General features: G+C 40.6%; 1 protein-coding gene across 3 annotated transcripts in view; it reads right to left on the bottom strand.

Moving 5' to 3' along the window:
- Positions 1-13721, bottom strand: part of loxhd1b (lipoxygenase homology PLAT domains 1b) — a 40044-nt gene that overhangs the window by 6526 nt on the left and 19797 nt on the right. For all 3 annotated transcript variants that reach the window (XM_055011300.1, XM_055011299.1, XM_055011298.1), the window contains 22 exons: positions 13461-13621; positions 13269-13355; positions 12881-13016; positions 12622-12776; positions 11297-11457; positions 10217-10293; positions 9943-10139; positions 9263-9455; positions 8898-9058; positions 8471-8792; positions 7140-7291; positions 5704-5837; positions 5387-5532; positions 5104-5208; positions 4888-5016; positions 4648-4812; positions 3530-3711; positions 3329-3445; positions 2971-3133; positions 1276-1430; positions 985-1194; positions 766-892 (listed from right to left, as the gene is read on the bottom strand). In XM_055011300.1, coding sequence (XP_054867275.1) covers positions 766-892; positions 985-1194; positions 1276-1430; positions 2971-3133; positions 3329-3445; positions 3530-3711; positions 4648-4812; positions 4888-5016; positions 5104-5208; positions 5387-5532; positions 5704-5837; positions 7140-7291; positions 8471-8792; positions 8898-9058; positions 9263-9455; positions 9943-10139; positions 10217-10293; positions 11297-11457; positions 12622-12776; positions 12881-13016; positions 13269-13355; positions 13461-13621 — 3435 coding nt within the window. The remainder of the gene's footprint in view (positions 1-765; positions 893-984; positions 1195-1275; positions 1431-2970; positions 3134-3328; positions 3446-3529; positions 3712-4647; positions 4813-4887; positions 5017-5103; positions 5209-5386; positions 5533-5703; positions 5838-7139; positions 7292-8470; positions 8793-8897; positions 9059-9262; positions 9456-9942; positions 10140-10216; positions 10294-11296; positions 11458-12621; positions 12777-12880; positions 13017-13268; positions 13356-13460; positions 13622-13721) is intronic.

The following is a 13721-nucleotide window of genomic DNA, read 5'->3' as shown; positions in this document are numbered from 1 at the left end:
TAGAAATTCTGTCAAGAAGTGTGGTCAAACGTGAAAACACAAGCGGCTAGTTGAAGTGAAAATGACAAACGTACGTTTAACCAAATGCTAACATTGCTGTACGTGTATTTTTGACCCAGCAGATTTTGTCATGTTTCCGGAAAACCTACAATAAATCTATAGAAGACCAAAAAGCATCATTGTTTTCTGTGACAAAAATGCATGGTTTTCAATTATTCCCACACAGAAAATTAAGACTTTTATGACTCACTGGCAACTCCTGACTGCCGTGATATACATGGCCTTTACAAGTGCATGTAAACTTTTGTTCATAGCCATTTATACTAAATACTCAGTAATGTTTGTAAAAGCACAAATAGCTTTGTCCTCAGATTAAGCAAACAAAAGGCAGCTTGTTGAGTGGACAGCTTTTAGCGACTTTGTAGGCAGTTTAGTTAAACTTTTAGCCACAATGTTTATTTACTCTTAACCTGCTGCCAAACATCCAGTGCACAATAAGACAGTGTTATCGATCGTCTCATATAACTTTTAGCACAAACACAAATAAATACATTTCCACCCATCTTAAACAATTTCTTTAACTTTGACTAATTAAGTACAAATTGTACAAATAACTGTGATCAAATAAATCGCACCCAAAAATTCTATTTTGTTCTGGTATGGCTGTTGTTTCTCATGCTGAGGAACTTTCAAAAGGTTCTCTTATGTTTGTCTTTTGCTTCACGAAAGCACATTTCATCATATTCAGACTCCATCCTTACTTACTTGGACCCTCTTCCACCACTGCCACCTTTTTCTTCTTTTTCTTCTTGTTGGCATTTCGGTCTAGTCCTAGTTTGGCCTGAGCCATCTTCTTAGAATATGGATCGGTGCTTCTCTCACCCTCGTACCCCTAAATCAGACACATAAAAGACAGACTTGACTGCAGCAGCAATCATACACAAGGAACAATATGGCATTCATATTAACCATAGTTTAACAAACCTTGACGAAGAAGGTCCTCTCTATTCGTTTGTCCTCCTTCTTCGTTGACAGCCAGCGCTCACACAGGAACATGTACACCTCTTCTGTTTCAACATCCAGCACCTCCACCTGGTCCAGGTACCAGTCGGCCCCCATCATGGAGTTATCGTGACGAATGCGAATCTTGAACACCTGCCCCAGATCCACAGCCTCGATAGTGAACTTGTCCACCTAAGACACCAAACAGAATTGAACAGATTTTGATGAGTTTTAGACACCAACAGCAATGTGACTCAACTTTTCCCCATGTACCTCTCCTCTCTCAAACTTGTTCTTGTTGTTTTCAGATTTGGCAAGTTTGCGTTCTCCTGTGTCTCCCAGGTCTCCGTAAATGGTGAGAAAAACGTTGGCATCGGTTCCTGCTCTGTACATGTCACCTGTCCGCACTGACACCGTGTACGTGTGGGCTGTGATGGAAGAAAAAACGCTGTGAATTAAGCAGATGCACACCTTGTTTGCCCACAGGTTTTAAAACTATAGGGCTGCAAAATTAAGAATATTCAGATTTGGAATTTCCCCTCTTAAATGAATTGTGTGGCTTTCAGTCCAACAGTATGTGTGTTCATGTGGTATAATATCTCACAGGTTGACTTTTACTGTCCTCCCTATTAAATCCTTTACCTCAGACCCTTTTTTTAAACAAAGACTAAAAACTTGCAAACAGATTGTTTCTCAGACTGTAAAAATAGTGTGCAGCACATTTGAACCTTTCACTGAGTATGTGCCCCTACAGACGACAATGAAGAAGACGTTTAAAACTACCATTTTGCTGTGTACTCTATTTTTATAAAATAGGGAACTATTGCTGCTTCTGCTATTTTAAACATGGCTAGTATGGTTTTAATCGCGAGGTACAGGTACCTAAGAGAACTGGTGCTGTTATAAAAGCAAGGGTTGGTCACACCAAACACTGATTTAACTCCGGTTTTTTGGTTTACTGCTCTTTACATGAACTTAATTGATCAATAAAACAAGTCATGACATTATTTGGTTTGTATTTATGTGTCCCTTTACTGGGTACATTGTCCATCCAACCATACTGACACATACCCGTATATTCATCATCTAATACTGAAATTCATCGTGCCTCACCTGTACATGTAAAAAGTGTCTTCATTATATCTTTATTTATAGCCTTACTGTACTTCTGTGTTTCATGGCATGCTTCTTCCATGCCTCAACAGTAGCTAGTAACTGTAACATTTAAATTTCCCCGGTGATGAATCAATAAAATTTATTGTATCTTATTGACTGTTTACACATCCAGCAGTTGTTGAATCATTCATTTGAAGCTTTGTTCCTGCCCACTTGGTTTCAACTTCTGAGGGAAACGTGCATCTTTTGTTCCTAAATTCTCCTTTATGTTCACCCTCTAGTCTCTAACTGTCTGTCTGCCATTTAGTGCAGAGCAGCAGTGGGTTTTCAGAGACTATTCAGAGAAAACAGCTGCCCGCTGTGGCCAGAAACTGTGCCATGAGCACTGTGAGAATGAAACAAACAGTGAAGCTGCAGGTCGGACAGATAAACAATGAAAACTCAGTATAAAGCTCCATAAAGCAGAAGGGGGCTGCAGATTAAGGCAGGTTCATCACTATGAATAACCCCTTTCACACCATTTTCTCATTTTGTACATTATTATTAGAAAAATCTGGATTATAATCAAGCATGTGACTACTGTATTATTTGCAAAGTATCCTTCAAAGTACAGATAGCACTAGTTTAAGTAGTCATTATGCAGAAAATCAGCACCTGTGAGTACTATATTATGTGTAGTGGTATTTTACTGGGATACTTGCTCTCACCTGGGTTACTTTCAAGTACTCTTTACTATTTTAATCTGCAGGGTGGTGGTTTAATGGAAATACTTGTTCCAGATTTGTCCATAAGTACAGTGCTTGAGTATATGCACTTCATTACATTCCACCGCTGAAAACAGGTCAAACCTACTTTCCAAAGCATCCTCCACCTCAGTTTCAGTCCTCTTCAACGTTCCATCCCTGAGGAGTTTCTCTGTGATGATGTCCGAGGAGACCAGCTCCCTCACCGTCTCCCCGTCATCCTCAGACTTGGCGAGCCAGCACTCACATGGGAAAATAGTCGTCTCTGAACCCTGCCACACAGACAAATCCCCAATCCGGGCTCAGCTGTGTCTCTCTAACATGGAAGAAAAATGGATCTGACTCTAAGAGATGTGCAGGCCGGGAAGATGCTAATTTATTGATTTGTGAATAATTCAATTGCAGGCACTTATAAGGAAACTCTTAATGATGTACTTCTCTGAGCATCTCAAGTGGATTTTTACTACCTTTCCTTTCCTGAGTTGCCGCCTGATCTCCACTCTGTCGAGGTGCCATCCTGGGTTGGTTCCCCTGTTGTCATGTCCTATCCTGATTTTCTCTATAATATCACCGATATCCTCCAGCTGTGAAAACACAATTTACAATTACAATTTACAGAGCAGCAGTTACTGTTTTGAAGGCTTTATAGTCTAAATCTACACTCTCACCTCCACAATAAACATGTCCTCAGCTCCCCTCTCAAAGTACAGACGTCGCTCTCTCTTGTTGACACAAAGATGTTTCTGCTGTGTGCAAACCCCCTTTTGTCCATACAGAACTATAAACACATCAGCGTCTGTTCCCGCTCCAAACACATCACTGGTGTATATCTTTATCTCATACGGCACAACTGAAAGCATCAAAGGAGAGGGTTTGTTTGGTGACACTTGAGCTGGAAAATATTTCAACACAGTTTTGACACTTTATGGAGCCCCTAAAGTCACAAAAAACATTGCAGGAGCAGAAGATTTTAATTTGTATGCTCAAGGTAGTATTTTATAGAAACAAGATAAAAATAATAAATAATTCTATGGGCACTTTGGGAGCTCTTTAACAGATACTGCATGCAGAACGTTTATTACATTTTATTGTTAAGGCATTTGGGGATTTACATTTTGTAGAAACAAACACAGTTGGAGATTTTTTTAAATATTGCAGGCATATTTTTGGCCCCATGATTTTACTTTTTTTAAAATGCAAAATGCATTATAATGTAATAAAATCTGATAATTGTGCACTGTCATGTAATATCAAATTAAAATGCTAGTTCTAAAGATGCCATAATATTGAAGGAATCTGCAGTTTTCTTCATATTTATCGATTTTTCAGGGATTTTTTTTGTTTAACACTAGATTAAATGATGATAGACTCCTGCTACAAAAGTGAGTGAAGAGACGGACTTTGACCTCACATTAAAACTTACACTATTATTAGTTTTGCATTTTTTTGCTTGCTAAAAGCAAAAATAAACTAGTTGCCATGGATTCAACATGATCTATCATTGTGATTTGGGCTGTCACATGTGTGAGTCAAAAGGCAGAGTCTTGCTATGGTGCTTTTTAAAAGGCAGGAAATCCCAACAATATCATTACACTCCTCACAGTCGACACTCTGACAAGGACTGTTCTCCAGAAAGAGTGCTCTAAATACATTTTACAGCTAATGCTTCCACATTTTCATCTGAGTAAAATTTTGCATAACGCACTTTTACAGGGTTATTTCTCAATCAGCGCTCTGCTGCTTTCACTAATGGATCTGAGTACTCCTCACACGGCTGTTCACTCACATGGCATGTAGAGTTCAGTCTGTAACTCAGCAGGATAAAGATCCCTCACTATCGCACCGTCATCCTCTCCTTTATCCAACCAGCGGCCACAAGGGAAGCGAAGCCTCTGACCCTGTGAGGGGGCATCAATCTCAACCCAGTCCAAGAACCAACCAGACGAACCCCCTGAAAGTGGAAAAATGTTGATTAGCTGCTAACACTGTGCTGCTTATGTCAGAATAGAACCTTTTCTTTCCCTACCTGAGTCGTCGTGCCCAATTCTAAGCTTTTCCAGGTCTCCCAGGTCCACGGCCTCAACGGTGAACTCATTGATCATCCCCTGTTCAAACTTATTCTTATAGTTCTTACAAGCTTTTAGGTTGATGATCCCTGTGAGTGACATGAAGATTTTTAATTTCAGATTATTGTCATTAAGCCAATAACACGTAGAATGGGGCTGCTTGTGAATTATCAAACCTGTATCATCATTTTCACCAAAGAGGATAGCAAAGACGTTGGCATCAGTTCCAGCATACTTCTTCTCTCCAGTTTTTATTTTAAGAGTATATGTAGTAGACATGGCTGCAAGAAAAATGGAATAAGTCAGTATTTTAAACCTTTTCATCTTCACACTAATACATGAGTCCCTCTTTGTTCTCATCTACACCTGCATTTTTCACCGCACTTAGATAAATACTTAAACACAGACTCCTTTTATCTCGTCCCTCTACTAAAACATAAGCCGGCTTTGAAACATTACATTTCTGCTCGAGCCCCAGAGTGGCTCCTGTCCCCTCCTCGTCGTCGTCCTTCCACATGAAGGCCTCGTCCACAGGAACCAGCTCTCTCGCTATCTGCCCGTCGTCCTCATCCACTGCCAGCCAGCGGTTACATGGGAAGTAGTATCTGCAGAGCCGAGAAAGGCCTCTTATCAGCTCTAACTCAAAGATGGCACGCTGTTACGTCACCACCAGCTGTATAATTACGCAAAATTATTAATCTTTAAAGGGTACAGTGGGCTCTTTCATCATCTGTAATTGAAGAGCTGAGCACAGCTGTATGTTGGGTTTCACCTACGTTGTATCATCCTTAGTGTCCACTATCTCCACACGATCTAGGTACCAAGATGAGTAGGACTGAGTGTTGTCATGACGGATTCGTAGCTTCTTCAGAGGACCCAAATCAATAGCCGTCACGGTGAAAACATCCTCCTGCAAAATACAGCAAACCAGAGATGCTGTTGTGTTGCAGACATTACTTTTTTATTGATTTTTCTGCAAGATAAGAGAGGAAGGTGGGATGGTGTGCAACCAGTCTAGGACAAAGTGTTCAGAAAATCAAAGTAGTATCAGGGTTGTACAACCGCTCAGTCATATATGAGAAAAATGTAGAATCTGTTAGACAGAATAACCCCTTTTGCACTGTTTCATTATTGTGGAGTTAATTTTTAATCACCTTAAATGCAGCTGGGTGGTTTCATCCATCTATACATTATGTGCTGATGATATGTTTTGCAGGAAAAATATTCATCTGTCCAGTAATTGAAGCTGTCAGATACATGTAATGAAGTTTAAAATATCATTTGCCCTTCAGAGATGCAGCAGAAATGAGCTACAAAACATAAATCTGACAAAAACAGTCTCATAATGAGGTCAATTCAGGAGCTGTTCTGAAGCTTTTGATTGTACCGCATGACTTGTTTGCTCAATTAGCAAACAAGTCATGTGATAATTCCCATGTGTGGGAAAATACTGTTGAAAGCTCCAGAAGAGGTAGAAAGATTGTTTTTGTCACCAGCTGTTTCCAAGGTCAAGAATGAACCTTCCAACTTGACTTCCTGTTTTATTTCTGTCACTTAAAGTGTCTTGAATCCTTATTTTCTCACTGATTCCTGTCAGAAATAAATACTGAGCAAGTGGTTGTTTTTGTGGACAAGGATTCCACATCGCTGAACGACAACAAGCTATTGTTGCTTTTGATCTGTGAGTTAAAATTAAAATTGTGTGTGGTCGTGAGCTTTGTGTTTCCACGGAGCCAGGTGTAAAAAAGAAGAGATGAATAATTCACAGGTGTGGATAAAGTAATGAGTAAAAGTAGGGCAGGTTCAATGACACAGAGGACTCCACAGAGCTCCACTCAGTCACAGCTGGCTCGCCTGCAGGAGAGCTTGTAATCCTACCAGAATACACTCCCACCCACACCTCAGTGCAAGGCTCATGTTGCGTGGAAGTGCCTGAATCTTTGACTAACTGCTGGTTAATTTTCATCCAGATACCCTTCCAGGAAAAGATGTGTGGAAAGATATGCATCCCTGATGAAAGTTAATGTAAGAATTATTGTATGGATGTCATAGCGGTGGGATATGAAAAATTCATTTTTATGAACCACAATAGAGCATGCTTCCCAGAATATTTCCAACTTGTAACATTTTTAAATCTATATAATCACGTTCTTTGATTTAATCTTGCTGATTTCCAAAGTCCCAGATGGTTCTTTTGTTTAACCCATCATACCTGCCCACGCTCAAATTTGTTGAGGTTGTCAGAATTCTTCAGGTAGCGCTCTCCGGTGTCTCCGTTTTCCCCATAAATATTAATGAAGACGTTGGCGTCGGTCCCGGCTCCCAGCATGTCACCAGTGAAGACACACACTTCGTAGGTGTTGACTGTCAGACAATACAAGGGATGAATTACTAACACGCTCTTAACCCGTCACGCATGTCGGTCAGGGAACTGTGTCAAATCAAACTACTGTGCACATCTACAACATCAACACTGAGTACAGGATACAAAAATGTCCAAAATTTTTTTTAAATGGACCAGAGAACCAATTCTTCTGATGTACAAATCTATATAGAATGTAGAGGTGGTACCAGGAGGCTGCTGTTAAAAGCTTATCTACTGTTAGTACTGTATTAAAGGCATCCACTGAAAACCAGTCTAATTTAAATGAACTCATCAACTAATAAAAACATCTCATCTCTCTCTCATCTTGTGGTACTGTGTTAATCACAGTGGTGATAGCTGCAGCTAATTCTCTTTTCTTGATTGACTAATGATGCAGGAAAAGGCAGCATTGACACTGGAAGATCTTAAAGAAGAAAATAAGAATGAAGACAGTAGGACGCTCACTGGAAATGTATGTTAAAAACACAGTCGGGTACCTGGTTTGCACAGTCAACAACTTCAATGAAATGACTTGAGTTGTGAACAGAATTCACGCTGTTAACTGGTGATGTTCTAGGAATTGTAAATGAGATGAGGGATGAATATAGAAAGTGAGATGGTTCCTCTCTCCTGTTTTGAAGTTACAATCCTTATCATTTCAGTTCTGCTTGATTTAATGAAACCATTCTACAGTATGTGCATGAATTTAATCCAGCATCTGCTTGCTTATTTTCCTGTAAATACCTTATGCATTTGCATTTGAATCCAGTGCAGTGATGGTGGACAAAGCCAGTGAACATGCCAGTTACTATATGGAGAGGTAATTAAGGAGTGTAATGGTAATGGCAGAGTTAATGCCAGCTACAAATTGTATCAAAAATATGTTCAAAATGATAATATGCCCCAATTGTATGGAGATTTTTGAAAGGAAATATGCTCTGTTTTATGTGCTTTAAATGACGTAATCTCAATCTTAATATCTGTGAGTGGTACATTAAAAAAAAGCCTAAATGATTTGTTGCATTTTTCCTTTGGCAGTATAACCAGATTGACAGCTTTTGTTTTGGTTTACGTTGCCAGTTCTTCGGCTGCTCAACTGCCAGGGAAAGTCCTCAGTTAATGTTCACCTCTTCTATCTCTGCAGTCCAGCATCACACTCAGTTGTACTTATTTCTTACCTTCCAGCTCTTCTGCTTCTTCAGGCAGCAGCTCCACCACCAGCTCGCCATCCTCCTCTCCTGTAGCCAGCCAGCGAGAACAGGGAAAATGATAGGTCAGCACCACTTCTCGCATCTCCTCTCCTCCCTCCTCATCCTCATCTTCCTCATCCTTCTTCTTTTTTTTCTTCTTCTTCTTGTCGTCCTTCTTCTTCTCTTTGGGCACCAAAGCCATGATTAGATGTTTGACGTCCACCGTCTCCAGGAACCAGCCCGATCCGATCCCGGAGCCATCGTGACCGATCCGTATCTTGAAGACCTTCCCCACATCTTTGGCCTCTATCTGGGGAACAATTGCAATGTTTTAACTCAAAATGTTCTTTGGCATTCAGATTTAACTTGTGTGATGCATTCTGGAGCAACTGAAAAGATGAAATCTGATTGATACCTTGAATATTTCTGTCGTGTTGCGCTCATAGTTGTTGGATCGACTTTCCAGCGTGATAATCTCCGTCTTCCCCTTGTCTCCATACATTTGGACGAACACTTTGGCGTTGGTGCCAGCAAATGTCACATCTCCAGTCACTACTGTTATCTCATAGTTTATCACTGGAGAATCGGCCAAGATCAAAGACAACACAAATGACGCTTTGGTCAATCTTAGTGGTAACTCAAGTGTTTCTTGTGTATTCTATCCTATTGGCATTTGTCTCCGCTTCAGACACTTTAAAATGATCCTGCTGGGGATCCTCCCGTTGGGTGAAATACAAGGTGTGTCTATATGCAGTTTCTAATAGTAAGAGTGTTGCCTACATTGCTCCATGTCCAGGATCTCGCTCGGATAAATCTCCACCTCTGTCTTGCCGTCGGCCTCATCCTTGCAAAGCCATCGGTGACTGGGGAACATGTAATGCCTTCCATGAACAGGAACCATAATCTGAACGCTGTCCAAGAACCAGCCGGCACGCATGCCTTCGTTGGTGTGGCCAATCATCAGACGGTTGATCTGGAATAAGATTAAATAGATGATGATATATGAATTTGATGAATAAAATATATTCTACATGCATTTACTAATGAGGCACACGGAAAAAGCTAATCCAGTGCAGTAATGATGATGATAATCATGTCTAATATAACCGTTTACATTTAATAACTTGATATTCATAACATACAGTGCAGTGCAAAAGTATTTGCCCCCTACATAACACCTCTATTTTGGCATATTTCTCACACTTAAATGTTCCAGATCATCAACTTAACATTTCTATTCATTTAATATTTGACAGAGATTACCCACAAAATACAAAATGCCATTTTTATGGTTTAATAAAGACCTGGGACACCTGTGGTTCATCCAAACTACCTCAACCGCATATTTCATTAACATGGGTGACTCCAGACTGAACTGAACTGCAAAATGTTTGACTATCTGCCTTTGACGAATTATGGTTGAAGATTTTCACAGCACTGTCAACATCAAACGGGAGAACCTGTCCAATATCAAAGGTTTCCACAGTGAAGATGTCAACGCGGCCCGTCTCAAAGTAGTTCCCCAGGTTGTTGGCAGAGACCAACAGCATCATCTTGCTGGTGTCTCCTTTTTCTCCGTAAAGCTTGACAAACACATTAGAGTCTGAGCTGCCTCCAGGGATGTTACCCGTCTTCACTGCGATGTGATAGTTGACATCTAACATACACAGAGAGATGCAAGCATCAGAGTAAAATCTGAATGCCGAAATTAAATTCCAGTCTTCTCTAACTTACTGTAAAGACGCTGTCCTTCTGAAAATGGCACTAACTCTCTGACAATCTGTCCATCATCCTCGTTGCGGTCCAGCCACCTGCACAACACATTTAGTAAATAAACCCTCATCTTATCTGTTACATAAATATGCATTCAGTTGCAATAGCTATTGAGAATACACTCAGACGGCACTTTATTAGGGACACCTGCTTATTCATGTGATTATCCAATCAGCTAATCATGTACAAGCAGTGCAAAGCATAAAAAAAAAAAAATTATAGATACATGTCTGGAGCTAATTTTTTCACGCTACGATTGTAAATGGGAGCTTCAGTATTTGGCATCAGCAGCATGAATCCATGGAGCCAGCCTGCTTGGTGTCAGCAATCCTGGCTGCTGGTAGTGTAATGGTGTGGAGGATGTTTTCTTGGCACACTTTGGGCTCCTTAATGCTAATTAATCATTGCTCAAATGCACCAGCCAATCTGAGTATTGTTGACCCCATGCATCCCTCTCAGGTGACTATGGGTCAGGTTGTTGAAAGGGCTGTCCATCATATACCTAAGCATCCATGGGCAAGACACTGAATCCGAAGTCCAGTACTCAATGTTCTGCTCCATATGGATTAGCACCTTACATGGCAACTCTGCTGCCATTGATGTGTGAGTATGTGTTGAATGGGAAACATTGTAAAGTGCTTTGAGTACCATTATGCTAGAAAAGTGCCATGTAAGTGCAGGCTATTTATCATGTTTACAATTTAGCCACTCTCTAATGGCTACTTCCAGCATGATAATGCACCAAGTCAGTGAGCAAAAGCCATCTCAGTGGGGTTTCATAAACATGTCTATGAGTTTAGCGGACTACTCACTAAACCAATGAGATCTGGAGGATGAATGAGCAGCTGGTAAATCTGCAGAGCTTATGTGATGCAATAATGTCAACATGGAGCAGAATCTCCAACATGTTATCCATTCCACACCACCAAGAGTTGATGTTTGAGAGCAAAGGGATGCTCTACCCAGAATCAGTATGATGCTCCCAATGAAGTGCTCAGTGAGTGCATGTTTGCTTCTGTATTAACTCCGAGACTGATGCACCTGTTGCAGGGAAACTCCACAGCGTGGGCCTCAGCTTGTCCCTCTTCTCTAACAATCACTTTGTCAAGAAACCAGCCGCAGCCTCCCCCTTTGCCGTCATGTCCAATCCTCACTCTGTGGACCTGCCCAATATTTACGGCTTCAATTATAAACTCATCCAGCTGGAAAAAGAACAAAACAGTAAGCAACAATGAGAAACTGTCAAACAGAGGAATGTGTGGTGAAGACAACAGAAAATGCAACTGTTTGATAAAAAGTAGGCTTAAAGCATTTGTGCTATAGATAGAGTATGACAAATACTAGTCTAGTTTAGAAATATGAGACATTTTACTCTAATTAGGCTAGACTGGAGAATCCATGAGCAGTAGTGTCATGATATAGTTGCAGCTAACTGTATGAGTTCATAGCACAGTTAGTACAGCACAGATCTCAAAAGCTCAGTGACCACAAAAGAAAGAGACCAAGACACCTATGACTCCTCTGTCATTTAAAGTTACAAGCTTCAGTGGCTGAGATGGTAGAGACTATGTGCACGACAACTGCTGCCTGTCCTTCACCAGTTAAAGTTTTATGGGAGAGTGGCAAAGAGAAGGCCACTGTTGAAAACAGCTCAGAGTAAATCTCGACTAGAGTTCGGCAGAAAGCATGTGGGAGACTCTGAAGTCAACTGTAAGAAGCTTCTTTGGTCTGATGACACCAAAACTGAGCTTTTTAGCCATCAAATAAGACGCCGTTTGGCAGACACCAAATACTTCACATCATCACAAATACACCATTCACACTGGTAAGCATAGTGGTGAGTACTAGCTTGTAACTCCTTTAGAGGAGTCATATGTGTCTTGCTGGCTTCCCTTACTAGTCTCTTTTTTGCATGATACTTCAGTTTCTAAAGAATGGCCTGCTCTAGGCAGACTTGTGCATGTGCCCTTCTGTTTCATAATGATGACTTTAACCGCAACCCAAGGGCTACTCAGTGACTTGGAAATTTTCCTGTATCCATCCTCGGACTTTTGTTATTCAGTAACTTTTTCACATAGTTGCTTTGAGTGTTATTTTGTCTTTATGATGTAGTTATAGCCATGAGTAATGTTTCTCCAGTGACTGGACCTTACAGATACAGGTGTCTTTTTTACTACAATCCCTGAGACACATTCGCTGCACTCTTTTTGTAAATTCTTGTCAAAAAAAGGCAAATTAAGCTGACCATGACTCAAACTTGAAAAGCAATAAAAGGAACAAACTTCCAGGATAGGGGAATGCTTTTTATAGACACCGTATGACATGATGTTTTTTTCTTTTCCACAATGCTGATTTAATGTACCCACGTTTCCTTTCTCAAACTTGTTGACGTTATTCTTGCAGTTGACCAGCTCCCGATCTCCAGTGTCCCCTTGGCCTCCAATCAGATTGAGAAAGACAGATGCATCTGTACCGCTGCCACCGATAGTCCCGGTGCACACTGTCACTCTGTATTTGATCACTGCAGAACAGAATGACATCCTTCATCATTTTTGCAGTCTCCTCTGTTTGGCAAAGCAGATTTTAATTGCTCATGGTAAATTCTGGTGTGAATACTGTTCGTACCGGGAAATGGCTCGGTAATTAGCTCTCCGGTGGCGGGAAGCTCTCTCACAACCTCGTTATCATCTTCGTTAGTGTCCAGCCACCGCTCACAAGGAAACGTATACTTCTCCTTTGTTAATGTCTTCATTATTGTTGCCTGATTGTATAAAGACAATGCAGCAAAAATGGTTTGATTTGATTTGCGAGGAGCAGTTTGGATTATCAAGTGTTCAAATACTGGCTGACATTCATTAATATCCTTTGAACTTTCTCCTTTTTTGTATTAAAGATGAGGTTAAAAAAAGATTGAAAGTTTAATGAAATACATAGATATTTATATTTTATGGCCATTACGTGTTTGTTGTGCCCTCAGAATACTAATTTCTTATTAGATTCAAGAAATTCTCACTTTGCTGAGATGCCATCCTGCAAAAGGATTCCTCTTTTCGTGCCAGATACGGAGTTTGGTCAATTTCCCCAAATCAGGCAGCTCCACCTGTGAGTTAACATGAAGATACAAATAGTTTTTTTCACACAGCCTTGTTGCCTGACTTGTTGATATTAATGCGTGTGGTAGTGAAATGAATTTAAGGACACTTACCATGAACCTGTCTACCTGTCCCTGCTCAAAATTGTCGGTTTTGTTGTCCAGTCGGATCTCATCGGACTTGCCCTTGTCTCCGTACACCTGGAAGGAGATGTCTGCGTCGGTACCAGCACCAGGCAGGTCAGAAGTCCAGATCCACAAGGACCAGGGGTGCTCTGAGAGGAGCCAAATCAAATCATGTTTGATTAAGGAAGATTGTCACGGCTTGTTATATCTCAGACTGGATTATTGGAGTCCTATTATCAGCATTATTAT

This window comes from Amphiprion ocellaris, chromosome 6, assembly GCF_022539595.1.
Source record: "Amphiprion ocellaris isolate individual 3 ecotype Okinawa chromosome 6, ASM2253959v1, whole genome shotgun sequence".
NCBI classification, from domain to species: Eukaryota; Metazoa; Chordata; class Actinopteri; family Pomacentridae; genus Amphiprion; species Amphiprion ocellaris.
Note: the sequence above shows the minus strand (reverse complement) of the source record. Positions and strands in the feature narration are given on the sequence as shown.